Genomic DNA, 22,399 nt, shown 5'->3' on the forward strand with positions numbered 1-22,399 from the left:
AGGATGATTTTTGAGAGCAGCTGCAGGTTCCAAAAAGAGTCAATTGATTCTGTGAACTGTATCGAAGGCTGCCTGACTGACCATAATCATGGCTGGAGATGTATTTTTTGTGTTCTTCCACGTGAATTTCGCTGATCTTCCTGTCTGTCCAAAGCAGGCCAACTTGCAGGAACAGGAAAATTTATATACTCCAGGCACAGAGAGAGAGGAGGGGGATGACCTTCAGTAGAACATATGAGAGTAGCAAGCTTCTGGCTTTTTTTCTGAAGTACCTCAGACATAGGGAATGATGATAATATTGCTAAAATCTTTCTTAAGAGAAGGTCGAAGATTGGGGGAAGGATTGGTTTTTTTTTGATATTGGAAACTGTAGCCATTAGTCTCCTCTCTCTCTGTACCTGGAGTATATAAAGAGTCCTTTTACTGGAAGTTGGCTTACTTTGGACAGACAGAAAGATCAGCAAATATCTGCTTAGAAGAATAAAAGATACGTTTGCAGTGATGACTACAGTCAATTGGGCCTTGCAGACCATGCATTGGATACATTTCATAGAATCAACTGGAAACAGCACCTTCTGACACTTCACACTATTTGGACATCATCTAGGTGTGATATGAGAGAGCAGGTGTTTGCAGTCAACTATAATCTAGTTGACTGCAAAGCCTCTTGATGCATTACCACCATGTTCAATGGCACCGAATGTCTAGATTTGGAAAGTGGAACTGTTTTATTACTGTAACATTGAATGGAGAAAGGTCACAAGATCCACAATAAATACCTTTGAAGGATATCATTTACACTGCATGAAAGATATCAAAATTTCGGTTCTGGGATCAAAATGTCATTCACTACTTCACAATCCCAATAAACAAGGTAGATGATGTTTTACTAGGCAACTAATAAGTCCAGTTTGAATATCTAATCTAATTAGGTTTATCAAATGGTAGGAATCTCTACTTTTGCAGTATAAATAATCACTATTTTTTCCAGAGTCCCCTCTGGTGGAAGCAGGTTACATCACAAGAAAGTATAGGTTACTAACAGGAGAGGCAATATATTATGCATCTTAGTGGTCCAAAGTGTATTTAAATGCCTTAAGCATGATTTATCCTAATATTTAATCATAATTACCATCAATAGTAATGATTTTTTTATTGTCTTTATTTGAAATCAATCCATAAAAAAAGGTTTACAACTTACAGTTAGTTCTCAGAAGTGTCCATGGTATTGTTTGGAACCAAATTGTAACCCCCACATCTCACAGAATTTCATGTCTCTAACAATAAGGTGGCAGTCTCACAATGGGTGATGAAAATCGTTTACCATTTAACATTCACAAATACCCATACTAATGTGGGATTGGAGCTTTCAGATTGGAGGATAGATACACTATCCACTAAGCCAAGCAAGCTAGCATTATGGGAAGGGCCACTACCCAGAATGATTTCAATTTTTATTGGGATGTTAAATTGCAGGAATACCTCTCCAAAAACTCTGAGTGATCTACAAGATCTCTCTCTCTCTAAATCTCCATGAGTGACCTAAAGAATCACTATTAAATTCATCATACCAGGAAAAGAAACTCAGTGGTGATGGTTCCACTCAGTGATGACAGGAAAAAGACCGGTCACCAAGCAGAACCCCCCCCGGAAGCAAGCTACCATCAGTGGGAGCAAGACCCAGAGGAGATAACAAGGTTGAAATCATGTAGAAGTAATCAAAATGTATCACACTTTATTATTAATGATGAAATCTCAATAAAGGCTGAAACTGGTCTTGATGGTCATAATGCATTGCATTATACACATCTGAAAGGGTGTGTGCTTTGCATTATGGGGATACTAAGGCAACTGATGCAAAGTCATTAGCCTCTATGTACAAGTAGTCTAGTCATAAAATATTTCATGCAAACATTGTTTGCTTACACTTGGATAAAGGATTAAACCAAGAATATAATTTTTTGCCATCTTTAATTTATAGTATAACCAAGTGAAAAAAACTTTCAACATCTATTTCTAATCCAGAGTACTTAATAAAGTACTACTTGTACATGTGTAATATCTAGTTTCTACATTACTTCAACCTTGGTATCTCTTCTGGGTCTGGCTCCCACTGATGGTAGCTTGCTTCCAGGGGAGTAGAGAGGTCCTGCTTGGTGGCTGGTCTGTTCCTGTCGCAGCTGAATTTCTTGTCCTGGAGTGATGAGTTTAGTAGTGATCCTTTAGGATCACTCAGTGAGATTTAGAGTGATCTTGTTGATCATTAAGAGTTTTTGGAGAGGTATACCTGCACTTTAACCTCAATAAAGGTTGAAACCAGTCTGGATAGCAGCCCTTCCCATGATGCATTGCATTATGGCATCTGATGTAAAGTCATTGGTTTCTATATACAAGTAGCATAGAAGTGAAGATACTTCACAAGAAAATATTGTTTGCTTACACTTGGATAAAAAGTGTCACACTTTATTAAACAAAGAATTTAATTTCCTGTCATCTTTAACTTATAGTATAATGCAGGGCTGAATTGCTAAATAATGTTATTTAAAAATTCAGCCTTATACCATTGAAATGTACATTCTCAACGACTGTTCTCAACTGAATTTCAGTTAAGTTCTGGTATGTTTTTTTATGATACTTCTGTTTAGTTCCACACATACTGCTTAAATAATCAACATAAAAAAAAAAAAAAGAAATGTAATTATCAAGATTAATAGTTCTGAAAACCGATGGAAGTACATATATATCTACAAAGAATAACTAATTTGTAGGCTAGCTGACACAGATTTATGAGAACAAAAATAATGAAATCACATCTCCTATATATTAGGTGACATGAGAAATCATACCACACCAATGTATTAAAAATTCAATAAACTCTAACAATGTTAATGAAAGGGTAAACTCATGGAGATATAAGAATCTCAAGAGAAAATCAGGTGGTGGAAACAGCTCAAAATAGTACCATCAATAGCAGATTAAAATAAATGCGGATATCAGAGAACATGTAAATGAAGCTGAGCTAAGGGTGATATGTAAACAGATATTAAAGGATTAGCAAAACAAGTATAAGAAAACAACAAGAAAAAAAAATGATGGATTAATGCAGTAAAGTATGCTAAAAAAAAAAAAAGTAAAGGAGCTCATCAAATCTGAAACAACACGAAAGAGAACTTTAATATAAAACTAGTTATCAAATTTTATATCTTACATTTTTCATCTTGAAGGTATTCTGGGATATGACGATAACTGACAGGAAATAATTTTCTACATTGTAGACAATCTTCCATTCATCTATTAGGTTCAAGAGCTTGTTAAGTAAGGATTTCAAAACCAACTTTTGCCAGTAGAGGGTAGTTGATCCCATATCTTTTAATCCATTTGTGGTAGAGAAAACCAAAGTTACGAACAATAGAAAAACATAGTATCCCTAAGGCTGGCTAACTTTAACCTGCACGCAAAAGACTTAATGCAGTTCCTCCCAACACAGTTTCATAAGCGGGATACATTTTGATGCCAAGTCATTTTCTGCATCACTACTGTGATGCAGAAAAAACCACTCAGTCAGAGAGACATCAGATTTTTTTAAACTTTTTTTTTAATACCAACTAATTAATACTAATTCTACAATAGTTATGCATGCAACTAATGTGTGTATTTGAATATTCATGTTCAAAATCAATACTCATTTTCACGTAGGTAATTGCTATTACTGTTGTTTGTTAAAATGTTATATAAAATAATGAGATGATTGGGGCACAATTTGCTTACTTGCTGAAAAGTTTGACTGAAAATTTTCCCATGAAATTGCAGCATATTCTGAAGTTTCTATGTGCTGACATTGCAAAAGTAGGCGGGAGCAATCAGGTGTGAACTGCTGAACGAATTCCACATCACAAAACTTAAACGTTGCTACAGAGATCTGGTAAAATAAAAATATAAACACTTGGAAGGGGAAAAAATCTAGTAATACATTTTGTTAAAAAAACATGTTTATTTAATATATGAAAATTTATATTCTATATATAAACTGATAACTGTTTTCTTACTATGCAAATTTGAGACATTGAATGCATCATCACAACATTTTGAATGGCTTCCTCATCTGGCTAATGGAAAACCATAGGCTATTGTTATTATTATTATGTGACACCTCCAGGGAATCCAGAGACTCATCATGGGAGGGGACACTACTCTACTTCACTATGCTTGCCTGTTTCCACAATACTGAGTTCTCTTGAACACCAAGTTCTCTTGCCACACTCAGTAGTATATTGTATATAAGAGTGAATCAGTTTGTGACATGAAATGGAGGCCAGAATTATATAATAAAAAAGTTATCAATACATAACTAAATTTTTATATTATTACACATGGCGATATAAATCATTAAACAAGTGAAAAAAAATTAAATGGGAATAAATGCGAAAACAAGTAAGCTTAAAAAATTGAAAAATATTGCCAATTGAAAGAAACAGTCACATTCAACGTGGTTATGATATAGTTTTTAACAGAAAAATACTTTTGGATATGTTGTCTGAAATTTGAGAAATGAATTCAGAAACTATTACAAAAAAAAAAAAAGTGTTCTAAAAATAGTTAATAGCAAAATTTTATCACATTTAATACATTAAAATTTGATAGACAGATAAATAAAAAAATTATCATCATCATCAAACTCCTGCCATGTACCCTCAAGGGGTGTACAGCATATGATAGTACTACATGAAAAAATTACATCATTACTAACTGCTTATCTACAATTTTCCTCCAAATCAGTCTGTTACTTCTCAAGACTCCAACATTATCAGATCTTATATTTCTATCGTCTAAGGCACATTGTATCGTATCAATCCACCTATATCTTGGTCTTCCTATGGGTCATTTGCTAACTTTTCTCTCCCATTCTATTTAAGTGACCATACTACCTGAGATTAGCTCTGCTAACGCATTCCTGGATGCTGACAATGTCAAGTACTTTCCTAATATCCTCGTTTTTAATATGATATTGCCAATGATGCCATCTGTTCACAAATCTAATCTTTCTCGGGACTCTCATATCTGCGGTCTCTAGTCTATGGTCAAGTGTTTTACTTCTGACCCAGCTCTCAGATCCATAAGTTAAAACTGGTTTGAACACTGTCTTGTATACAGCTAATTTAGTGTTCCGACTAATTTCACTCTTTTTCCATATGAATTTATTCAATTGACTTCCTACCATACCAGCTTTGCTGATTCTATTGTCTATTTCTATATTTAATTTACCATCTTCACTAAAAATCGTGCCTAAGTAGCTGAAACGTTTTACTTGTTCCACAGATTCTCCATTCAGAACACACTTGACATTTTCTTGTCAACTGTGTTCTGAAACAACTTTGTCTTTTTATTGCTGACCGTCACACCATATCTATTACAACAGTTATTCAATATAGTCAGAGAATCTTGCAGACTTGTAGCAGATTTATTTAGAAGTATAACATCATCCGCATAAAGCAAAGAGCTGACATTAACATCTTCAATTTTGATATCATGTTTAATACCACTTTCCTTCATAATGTGATCCATATAGATAATGAATAACAGAGGAGATAATGTACATCCTTGTCTCTAACCAGATTTAACATTAAACCATCTTCATGTACTTCCTTCAATTCTAACTACTGACTTACAACTCAAATAAAGACTAAGTATTGCTTCATATAATTCCCCATTGACACCATATAACTGTAGCATATTGATTAGCTTCTCTCTTGGCACCTTGTCATATGCCTTTTCCAAATTGACAAAACTTAAATGCAGATCATTGTTATATTCCCATACTTTCTCGAATATTTGTCATAAAGTGAAGACCTGATCCTGACAGCCTCTATTTGGCCTGAATCCAGCTTGTTCTTCACCCAGCTTTTCTTCCACAATTCTTCTCGACCGTTTCTCAAGTATACTTGCATAGATTTTGCCAGGAACACTTAGTAGGGAAATACCTCTGTAATTCTCACATTCAGTTTTATTTCCCTTTTTATATATGGGTACTATGAGAGCTCTACTCAAATCATTGGGAATTCGTCCCTCTGTATAGGCTTTCTGAACTATGCAGTGCAGCCACTGTAAGACTTTTATACCAGCATACTTCATCATTTTTGGTCAAATATCGTCCACCCCTGCTGCCTTTCCACATTTTAAGCCTTTGAAAGCTTTTTCTACTTCAAGTATATATATGTATTCCTGACTGCATGCCTGGTCAGTGTTTTTTACCACTGTGCTGTCATCACTGCTTGTTTCATTTAGCAGTTTTTCAAAGTAATTACTCCATACTTCAAGGATATATTTTTCTTCCGTTTTCATGTCACCTTTATCATCTCTAACTCCTTTTACAGCACTCTTTCCTCCATTGCTAAGCTTCTTCAACAACCTCCGGAATATTTTGCCACCTTCTTGATATTTATTTTCTATATTCTTGCCAAAGTCCTCCCATGACTTTTGTTTAGCTAGTTTTAAACAGTGTTTAGCATTCTTCATTTGTCTCTGTATTCTCTAAGAGCACAAGCTGACTTATTTGCCAGGAACTTTTGATATGCTTTGTTCTTTTCCTCACTGCCTCTTTAACTTCCTGTGTCCACCATGGAGTTCTAATTTTTCTATCCTTGCAGACAACTTCACCACATGCCTCTCTAGCTGAGTGAATCAGGGCTTTCTTCAAGGCTTGCCAATGAATCTCCAAGGTTTGATTCCTGTTCTCAAACTCTTTCATTTTTTCTTCAATAATCTTTGTGTATTTTATTTTACAGTTCATATCTGAGAACTGCTCAACTTTTATTCACTTTAAAACTTTCTTATATGTTATTCTTTTCAATATGAAATTCAATTTTATCCTGCTCAAGACTAAATAGTGATCATTTTCAATTTCAAATCCTCTGTACACTCTGGTGTCCTGCACCAGGGAGAAAACATCACTATCAACAATAACATAGTCAATGAGACTTTTCTTATTCCTTGCCTCTTCTCTCCATGTGAATTTGTGCACATTTTTATGTTGGAACATGGTGTTAGTAATAACCAGTCCATGTCCTGAGCAGAAATCCAACAGATATTTGCCATTATTATTAGCTTTGCTCTTTTCTCCAAATTTTCCCAAAATATTTTTGTATGTCTTACAATCATTTTCTACTCTGCTATTTAGATCCGAACAAGGACCAACTTTTCCTTTTTCATTGCGTCAGTTGCTTTTTCTAAAGCATCAAAAAATTCCTCCACTTCTACCTTAGTAGAACCTTCTGTGGGACCATGGGCACAAATAAGTCTCATTGTCCAGTTCCCCATTCTCATATTTGCCCACATTACTCTAATTGAGACTGCCTGCCATTCAAGAAGATTAGCCTCGTATTTTGTGTTGAATACTACGGCTACTCCCTCTTTTCCTTGATTGTCATTGCCTGAATATAAGATTTTGTATTTATTGCCCAGAAAGATCTCACCAGTTTTTGACTTTTTTGATTCAGTCACCCCTATTATGTCGATCTGGTACTTATCTAATTCCTCAGCTAGCTCCATTTCTTTGCCATTCAGGCTTCTTATGTTGATAGTACCGATCTTTAACTCTGGTGATGTTGAGTTGGGGTGTGTTTTCAGATTTGTTCCAGTAGCTGACTTTTCGCTGTTCGCCCTGGTTCCCTGGCAAAAACAACAGGGGCCTTGTTTAACTGGGAGATGCCTCAGGTGGCATGAAATTTTGTCATGTTGTACCATCATTTTATCTTTTGGTTTAACCAATAAGAATACAATTTGGTCGGCTAAATCCCAAATTGCCAGCCCATCCTCGTTCGTTCAGTATCAAAGTAGATACTCAACAGGGTGCACCAGGAGAAGTTGAGGATTGGACATTAGGTCAGAAGTCCTGGTCGGTTCTCGGCATTCCTTTAAAGGCTATGTGGAGGTCTCCTCTCACTTATACAGCTTTGACCCTTAAGCACCCCTGATTATGTTTTTTTTTTATTTGCTTATGAAATTCAGTTAAAGTTTAATTTTACAACTTAATCCATGAATAAAAATATATTTTTAATCTTTTAATTTTGTAAAGAAGCAAGTACTTACATCAAAAATGAAGTAAAAAAAAAAATTTTTTTTTTCCTTCTTAGCATTCAACCCAATGTCAGTTATCTTATGTCACATTATAACTGGATGTGCATTGTTAGGGGTGGTGGTATATATATAGAAGAGAGCATCACAGATCTTAAATCTGATTGAATGATTACGAAAATTCTGATTTGGGCATAATATAGCACAGCTTAGATTCCTATAATATAATTGCTCTCCTTCTGAATAACAACTGCAACATGTGCATGGTGATCAAGCAATTACATCTGCAGAATGATGTTTCTAAATATCACAAAAGTTAGTCTACTGTACATAAGATGTCCAGTTTATTGAAAACACATATCCTGGAGAGGGGGGGAGAGAGAGAGAGAGAATTCTTCATTTAATGGAGAGGACTCACTATATGGCTTTATGTACTGCTCTTCAGCATTATACCTTACCTCCAATGGAAATATAAGACTCTCCACCAATAATACTGCATGGTAATAGAAGCGAAAAGTAAAAAAGAAAAAATGACATGCTCACAGTAATAGGCATGGCTTGACAAATTACGTAAACCCTTCTCAGCAAACAAAAAATATACTCACTCCAAACCCTGTTTATTTTTTTTAGGTGGAAAAATAGATAACTAATCAGGCACATCTATGATCCTTCCACTGAAGAGTGGAACAACATAATTATCTTGAATCATGACTGACAAGAACATGCACACAGGTAATAGTGATATTCAATATCTAACAAAGTCAAAGTTATCATGGCAACATTCTGCATCATTCTAAAAAAAAACAAACTTAGGTGTTTTCTTAAAGTTTAAAAAAAAATTTTTCTTCAGAAGTTTCATTTCATTTTATTTTTTAAATTAAATAATAAATATTCTATTTTGTCCATTCTGCAGCTACCTGCCAGCTAGCAAGATCTACTCGCCACATGCAAGTCCGTATGTTGAGCCCTGGTAACAAGCAAAAATCAACATCTACCATGGTGTTTTAATAATGCAATCCTGATCCACAAGCATTGTTCTTGCGTTGCAGAAATGTAATACATCATTGAACAGTCTCTCACTTTCATCAAAAAACTGAACTTGCAATCACAAACATCACTGTGCAATATAACTGATGCAATTATATCACTGTTTGGCACATCCTATGAAGAGTAAGACTGTCTGCATTGACAAGCTGTAGCAATACTACTTCACTTTCCACCTCAAATATGGTAGATAACAGCCATAGGTAAAAAAATGAGTTTTAAATATGAAAGAAGTTTGAAAGGATATTTGAATAAATAGAACTAAAATTTTAAATTGCCAACATTTTCCTAATTTCCTAAATGGTGTAATAAGGGCTATATTAGATATCAATAACAGCAACAGAATATTTCATAAATACTGTGCTGGTCATTCTATGGATAGCAAAATATGCATTTTTTTTTATGTTATTCCCACACACACACACACACACACACACACACACACAAAACGTTATATGCAAACCTGTAGTACATTTTGTGCCATGGGTAAGCTGAGGATTTTTTTCTATTTTTATCTATTGTATATTTTTGTATTTTCCATAGTCTGGAAACCCTGCTCTAGAGCCCAAACATGAAACTTTTTTTAAGCTACTTCAGGGTCCCAAAAAGCAGGGTGGTGGTTTCACACCAGGGAATGAAATTCATTTTCCACCTAAAGGCAATCACAAACATCCATGTCAGGATTTGAACCTGTAGCCTGTTAGTTGAAGAACAGGTATGCTAATCACTCAGTCAACCAGGCCAGCATTACTGTAATTTAGTTATTAAATTCATTTTCATACTAAGCGTAGTTATGCAAAACTCAATATGGATTATCCATTGGTACCATTACTAGTTTGTATCCATTTCCTTACATAACTTAACTCTTTATATCTAACTAAACTCTCTAAACTCTTCATGCTACCACATCCTAAGTGGTATCATGAAGTGTAAAGAATGTGTATAAGTATTTTTTCTATAAAATTAGCTAAAGAAAATGTAATTAAACTAGAATAATTTGTTATAATGACTATCAATTAATAACAAAAGGAGACAGTTAAATTGAAAACGAATGAAACTCTACAGTTTATCCTAATTATGAACCAGAAAGTAATTTACACCATATCCAGAAGGCTAACTCGTTACATAACTAAATTGGCTTTGCACACACAACTAGTAGATTATAAACAATCATTTTCTTTTCTTTTTGAATCCCATGCATGAGAGGTACAAAGTACCATATGTGAGGTGCAAATAAGGACTGAGAAAGAAGAAATCTAACATTTTTCTTAAGGAGCTGGAGGTTGAAGTTACTGGGAAACACATATGAAGAAGGTTGTTCCAGAGTAGGACTGTCCGACATGGTACAATTTTGCGGCCTGCCTGTGGGTTTTGATTTTCACGAGAGAAATAATAAAATAACAATTTGAATCGATTGTATATTAGATATTTTAATTCTATCAATAATCAATAAACTCGATGTTGGTAATTTTATTTCGTGTTTTTATATCACTATATATCCGCTTGTTTTTCAAATATTAGATGTGTCAAAGAAGAGTTCTTACACTGTTTTGTTCCAACGCACATGATCCAGGTGCTCATGGGGAATGTGAGTGCACGATTAGTGTTGTTCATTTATTCAGCAATCGAGGTTGTGTCGCTGCTGCTCACCAAATTACTAGATGTGCGTTGTGATTTATTTTTGTGTTATCTTTAGTAATCTACTTCTACTTAATACATTTTATTACAACTTATCATCAAACAATCATGCCTAACCAGAAAAGAAAAACTGAAGATGACAAGCGAGTGTATCAAAGCCAATGGCAATCAGACTATTTGATTGCAAACAACAAGAATAAAATCCAATGCCTTGTTGGTATGCAAGTTTTGCCAGTGACTACAGAGTATAATGTGAAATGACACTACACTACATTACACAGTAAAACATTTGAGATGTATATTGGAGAATCAGGAAGCACTATTATTGGAATATAAGAAGAAACTGATGCACCAAATGAGTTATTTTGCAAAACATAGCACTGTACAAAGTAGCATTGGAGTTAGCAAAGGCAAAAAAAGCTTTTCAGTGATGGTGTGTTTGTGAAGAAAGGTGCAATTGAAATGGCAAAACAATTTAATGAGCCAAAATTAGCTGAGAAGTAGTTCAAAATTGTGGCATTATCTCAACAGATTGTTGCAAGATGCGTACAACACATGGATCAATATGTATAAAAAAAACTGTGATTTAATAGCAAAATGTGAGTATTTTTCATTGTGTGTGGATGAAAGCACTGATCAAGCAGACGTAAGTCAACTTTTAATTTTTGTTCGAGCTATTCAAGAGGACTTTACTAGTAATGAAGAACTCCTCAGTCTTGTATCTTTACATGGAACTACTACTAAAGGTACTGATATTTTTGAAGCAGTTCAAAACTCTTATGACCTATGGAGGATTCGATGAAATGTTCCTACATCATAACAGATAGGACCAAAGCTATGATGGGGACTGGAAGCAGCTTTTGTAGACCATTGAAACAAAATAATTTTAACTGCCCTACAATGCATTGCATAATTCACCAAGAAGTGCTCTGTGGAAAATTTCCCAGTCAAGTCAATGCCATGAAAGTAGCTGTAAAAATAACTAATACACTGCTCAAAACTATGAGGGGATATTTTAGTTTCTGTTGGATAATTATAAATTTCTGCAAATAATTATAACTATTGGATACTTTATGCATGAATAAATATGTCTTACTTATGGATAGGGTGTAATTGATGAGATATTGTTTAAATAATCGATATTTATTACAAATTGTGTTACATTTGTGAATTATTTTTATAACTTTATAATTTACAAGAAAACCAAAATATCCCCTAACTGTTTTGAGCAATATATTATACGAGGAGGTAACAGATCTCTCACTCATAGCGAGTTTCACGATTTCTTGAGCAAAATGGATGCTGCATATGGTGATGTGCTCCTTCATTCTAATATTCGCTGGTTGAGTGCCGGAAAATGTCTGGAATGCTTTTTTGCTATTCAGAAAGAAATATCCATATTTCTTAAAAATGACATGAAGTCTGACACAACAGAATTTGAAAATCAACTTGCATTAATAACAGATATGACCAACCATTTGATTGAGTTGAACTTAAAATTGCAAGGCAAACAGCAGAATATTGCCAACTTATATGGTCATTTGAATAGCTTTAAAAATAAATTGAAGCTATTTAAATCAACATTAGCTAATAATATTTTACTTTTTTTTTTTCCAAATTGCAAAGAACATTTTGAAGAAATGAAGAATTTTGAGGAAGTATCATTTTCAGCTCATGTAAAGTATATTGAAATGATCATTGAGAATTTTGATGATTTTAAGAAGATATTTCAATTTTTACTCAACTCGTGACTGTCAGCTGTAAGATCTGACCTTCAGCTGAATTCTGCGATTTGCAATCAGACTCTTTTTATACTAATAGAAGTGAAAAGGAGAAGATTTTTTTTAATTACTACCAATAGAGGGGTACACAAAATTGAGGAACTTTGGACTCAAGATGTGTTCAATGCTCAGAAGCACATATCTTTGCGAAAGCACTTTTTCAACGATGAAATTTATTAAATCAAAGTACAGATGTTCATTGATAGATAATTCTCTTGCAAATTTACTGCGATTGGCAACTACAAGCATTGAAATTAATACAGGTACTTTAGTAAACGAAGCTGAACTACCGCAGAGCTCTGGCTAAAATGAAATAAACAATTATTGTTTCTTGTCTAATGTTTCAATAAAAAGCACCATAACTTTTTTTTCTCATGAAATTTACGAAGTGCTTGCTAAACCTAACTAACAGGAGGACTCTCCAGGTAATTTACTATATGCACTGTATTTATAATTATGGATGCGGCCCTTGGATAAATCTTTTTTTTTTTTTTTTTAATGGGCCTTGGATTACCTAAGTTTGGTAATCCAAGTTCTAGAGGACAGAAGTAGATGGAATAAATGAGGAAGAGGGGAAGTAGGTTTGATGTGTTTGCAGTTGTAGCAAAAAGGGATGTTCGGCCAGTGCTGTGCTTGTTTTAACAGGTTCTATAGTAAGTGGAGGAATGATGCTTGCCAATTCACTAGAACAGTTACCATAGAAGTATGTAGAAGAGACACAGAGCTGAAAGATTGCATCTGTGAAATAGAAGTTAAGTGAGGTCATATATGGACCAAACTGCTCTCCTTTGGACAGTAACAAGAATTTTTTGCTAAGTTTAAGGTGCACCATCCCATATGTGTATGAACGGTATTCTAAGGATGGGTGGATTTGGGATTTATATAGGACTAGTAGTTTGGTGAATGTAAAATGGCTTCTTGAATAGAAAAGAATGACAAGTTTATTAGAAGTTCAGGTAGCTATTCAAGTGAGTTGTTTATGCCAGGTGAGGCTGGAGATTGTCAGTCCAAGGAGAGAGATTTGATCCTGTATGATGATGTGTGTATATTACAGAGAATAAGGGAAGGTGAGCTGAGATCCCTTTTGCAAGAGTGTGTTTTGGTGGCAAAAAAAGTGACCAGGCTGTTCTTGCTCCAGTGAAGGATGGTATGGAGATCAATATTCAAAACACTGGTTATGGATGAACTTAGGATGTCCAAGAACTACTGGTTTGTCAGAGGTGTAGGATGAAAGGAGTGTGCTATTGTCAACAAAGCTGTGGATAGGAGTGGTGGTGATAGAACAGAGTCCTGAGGAGGCACTCCTGTTTGGTGGCAAATTGTGAAGAGAAGGTGCCAACCACATGACACACTGAACAACCAGAGGAAAAAGCTGGCTATCCTACTACAGAGAATGGCAAGTAGACTGAAGGGAAACAGTTTGCAAAACAGGTCTCGATGCCAAATATGATCGAAAGCCCTGGAAACATCAGGGACAAGCTTAACTGATTAACTGGCAAGCTTCTAGGCAGTGGCATTAACTGTTGATTACTTTCTCCAGTATTTTGGAGATAATGAAGTAATGGCAACTGGTTGGTAGTTGGATGGTAGGCTTTAATCTTCCTTTTTTGGAATGGGTTGAAGTCAATAGAGGACAGGTGTTAGCTATGGAACACAGTATTTGAGTACAATAGGAGAGATGCCAAGAGGTCCAGAAGAAATTTTAGTGTCTAGGTTATTTAAGTATTCTTCTTGTCTTTTTGCCAGAAGATCATAGGAGTCATACGATGCTTAGCTGTTGGCATGGAAGAAGGCGATTTGCCTTTATCCTCTATGTGGGGTTAGAGGAAAAATTTATCTTTGGATGCTGTAACAGTGGTGCCATCTGGATGAGAGAGAGGTGGAAGTGTATATGAGAAGTAGTTGCATCCAGTGGCTTTTGCAAGGGATCAGAAGGCAAGCCATTTGGACAAGAGGCGAGTTTTCTGCTACTGGTCTTTATGAAGCTGGATTGCTGATAGCCGTTTTACATTTATTGCATTTTTCAGCATAGGATGAGCATAATGCTGGGTTTCTTGATGCAAGCCACCTGTGATAGGCTGTTTCTTTTTCTTCAACTGCTTTCATGCATCATCTGTTGAAACAGGGCTTGGAGAGTGGAAGAGAATTCTGGATGGTAAAATGAGAGATGAGGGCTTTTGTGCCAGTGAGCATATTTCAAGGACTCAGTGCAGGTGTCTGTGTTAGAAGGAAACAACAGTCAGAGATGGAAAGGAAGAGTATTAGTTCCAGAGGTCATCCCACACGGTATCTTTGTAGTGCCAAAGGAAAAAAGGTTGGGTGTGGTCGTGAGAGGAGCATTCTGTGAGATGAGAAACATGCACAAGATTATGATCTGAATTGCCGAGAGGAGAGGTGACTCTCTCTATGGTGTCCAAAGACTGTGGAAGGAGAGCTGGTTAAAATAAGATCAAGGGTATTGGGAAAGGATTATCAAGAATTTGGGTAAGTAGAGGTACAATTTGCATTAGATCATATGCTGTACTAGCACAACATATAGCCTGAAGTGAATGTGTTAAATAATCTGAGCATCTCCACATGCATTTAAAAGGTTTCTATGGAGACATGAAACACACCGAAAATGTATCATGTTAGGTTTTGATCACTAGAATTTTTTCTTTCTTTCTTTCTTTTTTTTTTTTCAATATTTTTATTTAATCCCATTTTTAAAATTAAAAAAAAAAAAAAAAATGGAATGAGGGAGAAGAATCCTACATTCGAATCATAATAACAGATCCCTGATATTACTTCAAACATTCAAATGATCCATTAAATCTTAACGTCACCATATAAAGCCATTTGTCTGCCAGTAATGCTTTAAATAAGAATTTCAAATTTTAATGCATTAAACTATTTTCTGGTGATCAACTTCAGGATTATTAATCCAGATATTATTGCTAATTAAATATCGAGTTATGTTTCAGAAAGTTTCGTACAAATAAGCAACAAATTATACTAATAGTATTAAACAAGGCCTTCAAGAACTATTTGGTTTTATTTGTTTTTCTAGAAACTCATTTATCTATAAGAATTGTAACTATGATGCAAATTTAATCAGGATCATTAACAGTTATGATCCTTCCTTTAACAATCTTAAAATATATTTAAAACTGAATTTCTTACCATTTCTCTTTTCTTTTCACTATTTAAGGTATAGTTACTAATTGTATCTTCTTTCATTTCAGTTGCCATCTCTACTTCCTCGGTGGCATGAGAAGTAAAAAAATCATCATTCTGTGAGTCCTGGCTGAAAACTATAAACTGATCAACGTCTGAAGAGAAATCGCTTTTTAAAGATACAGTATCTTCATCAGGAAAGGATATATTCTCTGAGTCACTAGGAATACTGGTGTCATTTTTTGTAAGAGCTGAATCAAGACTAGCTACTAGTGAACAAAGGCCTCTTTTCATAGCTGAAGTACCACTCTGAATACCCTTTTGTAATGTATCTGCAGTCTTTTCAACAGAACTAGGAACTGAGCTAGTTGGTGGAGGAGTCACAGAATGTGAAGATGCCGAAGAGTGGCAATTGAGCAAAGAATCACTACAAGACTTGGGGAAACCATTCTCGATACATCCATCTGCTAACATTCCAGAACATTTCTTGACATCTGGATAAGTTAGCTTTGCATGTAAATCACATTCCCCAATGGACAAAGAACTCTGAGATGTCAGAAGTGTTTTCTTACAGCTTGTTGAAACTATTTCACTAGGACTAGAACAGTCTTCTTCTTGCAAAGAAGCTAGGTCCATAGAATCTGATGTTGCTGACAATTGATTTAAGTTACGTAAGATGAGTGCAAGCTCAATATGTGGCCACCAAGCAGTAACACAAATTGTTGATGATGGTTTGTTTTGCATGATAGCAACTGTATCACGAGCTAACTGAGTAGTCATTTCACTAATGATATCAATAATCCTAAGAAGAAACAGATACTGAAAATGGTTTAACTGGACGTTGAGCACAGAGTGAACATGAACTAACAAATAGACATCAGCTTCTGACCTTTCTGTTGACTGCATGAAAGACAAAGAATTTGTTTTTGGATCATAGTCTTGTGAATTTTTACATACAGATGAAAAGCCACTATCTGTCTGATGTCGATCATGTGGTCCATTTAAGTTCAATGGTATTTTGGTTTCATTAACTACAGGAGCATCTTTATTGTTCTCTTTCTTAGCATTTGTTGCTGTTGAACATTCTTTCTTATTGTGGAGCCACAGAGTAAGGGGCAAAGGATCAATAAATGCATGAAGCCTTGTTCGGCCAGCTTCACAGATAGTGAAGTCTGCCCAACAGGGATCAAGGTGAATGCTCCATACATGACTTTCTGAAGCACTAGTATCTTCTTTTATGTACAATCCTGTCTGAAAAGCACCAGGAGTACTAGGAGTGGATCCTTTGCTAGTAATTCGTTGTTGAGTGGTAGAATAATCATGTTCTGAAAAGAAACAAAAAATGTAATAAAATTTTACAAGAAATCAATATGGTTTGAGTTTTTAATTTAGTGCAGACTAAGGAAGATACACTCAAATCGTTAAAACAGAAACTAGTTATTCATTTCCATTTTTGAAATCCCAAACTGTTGGAAATTTTAATAAATGGCTAAGAACAAGTTTTACAATGAATTATATATATAATGTCTGTATATATAATTTATATATATATTTGCAGTGATGAAATTAAACAAGGGGATCCAATTACTAGAAAAATATGTGGAAATTCCAGTTAAGAAAGGATATACAGGTATCCCTTGCTTAACGTAGGATTTGATTAACATGACGAAATTAATTGCTGCAATCCCTTGATATACGCGGCAAAAGTTTTGGTTAACGCACACAAAAACATGCAAGCCTTGTGGCGTGAGCATGATCACGTCATTCCTCCCAAGCAGCCGTGCTCCCAGAGTCCGAGTGCCAGCCAGTTACTTCGCTGCCAGCATTAAGAGTGGGTGTATTACAAGCTCCAGTTGTTCTGCTGTACGTATTTACAAATTACATTCTTCGTAAATTTTACAGCCCATTAATCGTGTCGAAGAATAAGAGCAATCCCACAACCAGGTCATTAAGTGAAAAAATGAAGAGGAAAGTAATTACCTTAGATACAAAACTTGATATAATTAAAAGATTTAAATGCGATAAAAGTAAGATCAGAAGCAAATTTGGTTTTAATAAGTCTACAATAGGAAAAAGAAAACCAGGACGTTCTCTTAAACGATGACTTCTAAGGCCAGAACAGGCCATGCTAGGCCTAAATCCTTGAAATGCATGATGATGATGAGTTTACAATATGGACTATTTTATCCAAAGCTGATGAGTATTGCGAGCAAGGTAAACTTGCATCTACATCTGCAAGTATGCAATGCACACGTAACTGGAGCGCTATGATGGTGCCAATAATATCACAGCAAAAGCTCTAAGCCTATTTTCAAGACTTAAAGAGACTAAATATAAAGAAGCCAATTAAAAATTTGCAGCTAGTAAAGGATGGCTTGAAAATTTTAAATCTAGGGCTGGACTAAAGAATGTGAAAATAACAGGTGAAGCTGCAAGTGCCGATGAAGATGCTGCATCCACATTTCCTGCTGAGCTGCAGAAAATTATTATGATTACTGCCAAATTTTCAATGTAGATGAAACTGGCCTCTATTGGAAAAAAATGCCATCTAAAACTTTTATATCAAAAAAAGGAGCAGCGCAGCCTGGCTATAAAGTATCAAAAGATCGCTTAACTGTTATGCTTGGAGAGAATGCTAATGGGGATTTTAAATTGAAGCCACTGCTTGCCTATCGAACTCAGAACCCAAGGATGCAACAAGAACTCTTTACCTGTAATTTGGCGGGTGAATCAGAAGGCTTGGGTCAACCAAAGTCTATTCAAAGATCGGTTTAAGTCTTATTTTTGCCCAGCAGTTGAAGCTTATTGCAAGAGAAATAACTTAGCTTTCAAAGCTCTTTTGCTTTTAGATAATGCACCTGGTCATCCAAATTATCTGTGTGAGAATGTGAAAGTTTTATTTTTCCCACCAAATATGACATCATTGCTATAACCTATGGTCATGGGTGTCATTGCAAATTTCAAAGCCTATTTTCTTAAAAAGACATTCTCAAAGGCAGTAGAAACAACAACGGGAAAAAATGCGATTACGCTCCAAGAATTTAGAAAAAAAGTTAACATTAAACACACAATTGAAAACATTCATGACTCATGGGAGCGAGTGTCTTCTAGCTGCATGAAAGCTGTTTGGAAAAACCTTTTGCCAGAATGCGCTAATGACTTAGGTTGTTTTCAAAATCCTGTGAACAACGTGGTCGGAGAAATCGTTGCAATTGGTGAAGACCTTGGTTTTGATGGTGGTGATGCAGAAGTTGTTAAAGAATTATTGGATTCAAATTCAAAAGATTTAAGTGACAACGATCTTCTTGAAATTGAACAACAACGCACATATGAAGATAACGAACAAATGGAATGTGAAGATGAGGTTCCAAACGAGATAACAGTTAAAGAACTGGATGGAATATTTCACAGTTTAGAATCGCTTAAGCAGCAAGTAATGAATATGGATCCAGATGTTAATCAAAGAATGCTTGTTTGCCGAGGTCTGGAGAGTTATTTTGCTTGAATTTATGCCGATAAGAAAAAAAACTTAAACTGTTCAAATGACTCTTGATAACTTCTTTTGATAAAAAAAATTGCAGTAACTAATGTAGGTACAAGTATGTATTAAACATTTACTTTGCATTCATATTTTATCTTTCCTAAAAGAGTACCATATAAAACGAACTATTAATACAGAAATTGATCATGGATGAATTGTACTTTTTACCATTGATTATTATATTTGATTAACATGATTTTGATATATGCAGTAACATCGAGGGATTAATTAACCACGTTATTCGAGGGATGCCTGTATATATGGAACTACAAGGCAGGTGATTATGATATACTTAGGCAGCTTGAAGCAGTACCATGGCATAAAGATCTACAAGGGAAGGATGTTCACAGCGTATTGGGGATAGTCAAGGGGTATTTGGAGAAAGCAATATCACACTATATACCCAAGTTCAGGAGTTAGATGGATGAGTATTATCATTAAGAATGAGCTGAAAATGTTGTGGTGGATATATAAGGAGAAAGGTAACCAGCTAACTCATGAACTGTACAAAGTGTGGTAACAAAAGCAAAATCAGATTACGAAAAGAAATTAGCCAAGCAGGTGAAAGGAACTCCCAAGGAGTTCTTTCGTTGTGTCAAGTAAGAGGAAGAATGACTTTAATGAGTGCAGATGGTAGAGAGGTGACAGATGCAGATGAAATTGTTGAGGTACTGAGTGACCACTTTGCAAGGGTATATCATCCAAGTGAAGATATTATGCCAGAAGTGACAAAGGCTGATGAAGTGGAGGTACTTAGGATATTGTGAAATCTGAATGCAAATACAGCTGTGGGATTGGATGGGATATCAGCTCACATTTTAAGAGAACGTGCAGGGGAACTGGCAATGCCTTTGACTAGGCTGTTTAATTAAAGTCTGAGCTCTGGCAAAGTCCCAAGAGAGTGGAAGGCAGGCAAAATAATTACTTTGCATAAAGGAGTTCATCTGTGCTAGCAAATTATGGACTGATCAGTAAACAGAGTGGTGGTAAAAGTATCAGAAAAGTTGGTAAAAAGAGAATTCAGGAATGGGTGGATAAGAATATGATACTTCATGAGGGAGAGAATGGCTTTGTGAAGGGTTATGTCATGTCTCAGTAATCTACTAACTTTTTATGATAATTACAATCGAGTTGGAAAAGGATACATGGTGATACTGCATGGAACTCTGTTATGCAAACTGCAACAAATAGAGATGGATATGAAACCGGTGACATAAATAAAAGGGTGGTAGATGGAAAGATACCAAAAAAAGTAGTATATATAGAGGAGCAGAATCCAGGGGAAGACAACTGGTGTGCAACAGGTCTCTGTACTTAGACCAGTGCTGATTGATTTGTACATAATTGATATAAGAAATAATTTGAAGGGCGATATTCAGTTGTTTGCTGATGATGCAAAGTTGGGCAGGGCAATAGTTAATCAAGAGCTTGCAGGATGATTTAAATAGGCTGAAAGTATAGGCAAATTGATGTCAATTTAATGTGGGAAAGTGTGAAGTTATGTATTTTAGGCTACAAAGATTCCAAGTTGTGTACCACATTGAGGGAACTGTACTCCAGGAAAGTGATGAAGCCAGGATTTTGGGGGAGGGGAGGCAGTAGTGGATAGTCCACAGAGGGCCAACCCTTTTAAGACATTAGACTTCCAATCTAATATCTTCCACTTATTATTTTTTTTAGTTATATGCTGACATTGCATATAACTCAAATTCTCATATTACATTTCTGACAATAGTTCTTTCATGCTGTTTTCACCATAAAACCTTAACATGAGTTTCAAACCCATCCCCAAAGACTAAACACATGGCAGCAATTATCTGTTCCTATAGTGGAACAAAATTGGGATTATTGTATATTTAGACAAATTATATTATTCTCTTAAATAAGTTCAGTACAAGTCTTGAGCTGGCGATACATGGGGAGGGTGCACTGCTTGGTAATTTTTAGTGCTGAAGGATAAGTTCTTTTTTGAAAGTATTTAGAATAATTTACTAATTTTTGCATTATTATCCTTATGAGTGTTTAACTATAAAGGTAGTTTTGAGGTATGCTGTATTATACATCATGGCACCGATGTGTAACAGAATTGCAGACACAATGAACAAAATCAACATATATGATTTTGTCTGCTGCAGTGTGTGCAAAATGTATGCACCTCATAGAATGATTTATGGAAGGAGAATGAAAATTAATAAAGTGAAATGAATGAAAGAAAAAAATTATTATGAGAGACAGCTGGCTGATGAGACCAAAAGAAATCTTAAAGAGTTTGCCGTGTGACAAGTACAAAGGAGGAATGAAAGGATAACTTCAAAACATGCTGATGGTGGGAAGTTAACAGAAGCAAAGGAAATAGCTGAATTACTGAGTGAGTATTTTACTATCTAAGTGGTGATGGGGCAATGCAGGATGTGACATTGATTGATGGGGAGAATAGAGTTTAAACAAATGGAAGTGCATAAAACAATGCAGAACCTCAATGCAAACACAGCCACCTGATTAGATGATATACTAACCTGTGCACTACAAGAATGTGCAAAGGAATTATCAACTCCTTTGACCAAGGAGTTGATAATTTTGATTGTTGTTGGTGTAGATTTTAATCCCCATTATTGGGAAAGTGGCAATGGAGTTGAAAGAGGGCAAAACAGTCCCACTGCATAAAAGAAACTACAAGACAGAAGTAGCAAATTATACAATATCTCAGGAGTGGTGGTTATGGTATTGGAGAAATTGGTGAAAGACAGATTCAGGACTTGGTGGATAAAAATATGATACCCTATAAGGGATAACATGGCTTTATGAAAGGATTGTCTTAGTAATTTGCTTACTTTTTATTATTATCATTATTCGTCACACCTCCAAGGAGTTCATAGACTTATCGTGGGAGGACACCTACTGTACAACTCACCTTCTTCACCACTAACACCGAACATCTACTACTAATCATCTACATCAATGCCATTGCATGTATTCTGAAGGGTCTATTTGTCTGTATGCAGGATGAAAAACCAGAGTTTCTAGGAGAAAAAACCCCACTACCTCCGTATGAGATTGGCTAACTCATTTTTGATTGAAAAAGTCCGTATAAAGATTCCTCCCATCATGACGAGAATTGAACTTAGGCTTTTTATAATCGAAGAGCACAACGTACTGTCGTTTTTCCAAT

The 22,399-nt window shown here is 35.3% G+C and overlaps 1 protein-coding gene across 1 annotated transcript in view; it reads right to left on the reverse strand.

Annotated features, from left to right (window-relative positions):
- The window catches only part of LOC150105975 (bridge-like lipid transfer protein family member 3B), a 315,418-nt gene that overhangs the window by 37,895 nt on the left and 255,124 nt on the right, over window positions 1-22,399 (reverse strand). Inside the window, exons 15-16 of the mRNA XM_090393732.1 lie at window positions 15,696-17,014; window positions 3,769-3,919 (exon numbers count right to left, since the gene is read on the reverse strand). Of these exons, the coding sequence (XP_090249858.1) occupies window positions 3,769-3,919; window positions 15,696-17,014 (1,470 nt within the window). The remainder of the gene's footprint in view (window positions 1-3,768; window positions 3,920-15,695; window positions 17,015-22,399) is intronic.

Source organism: Typopeltis vanoorti, chromosome 6 (assembly GCF_054136105.1).
Source record: "Typopeltis vanoorti isolate ZY-2024b chromosome 6, IOZ_Tvanoo_1.0, whole genome shotgun sequence".
NCBI lineage: Eukaryota > Metazoa > Arthropoda > Arachnida > Uropygi > Thelyphonidae > Typopeltis > Typopeltis vanoorti.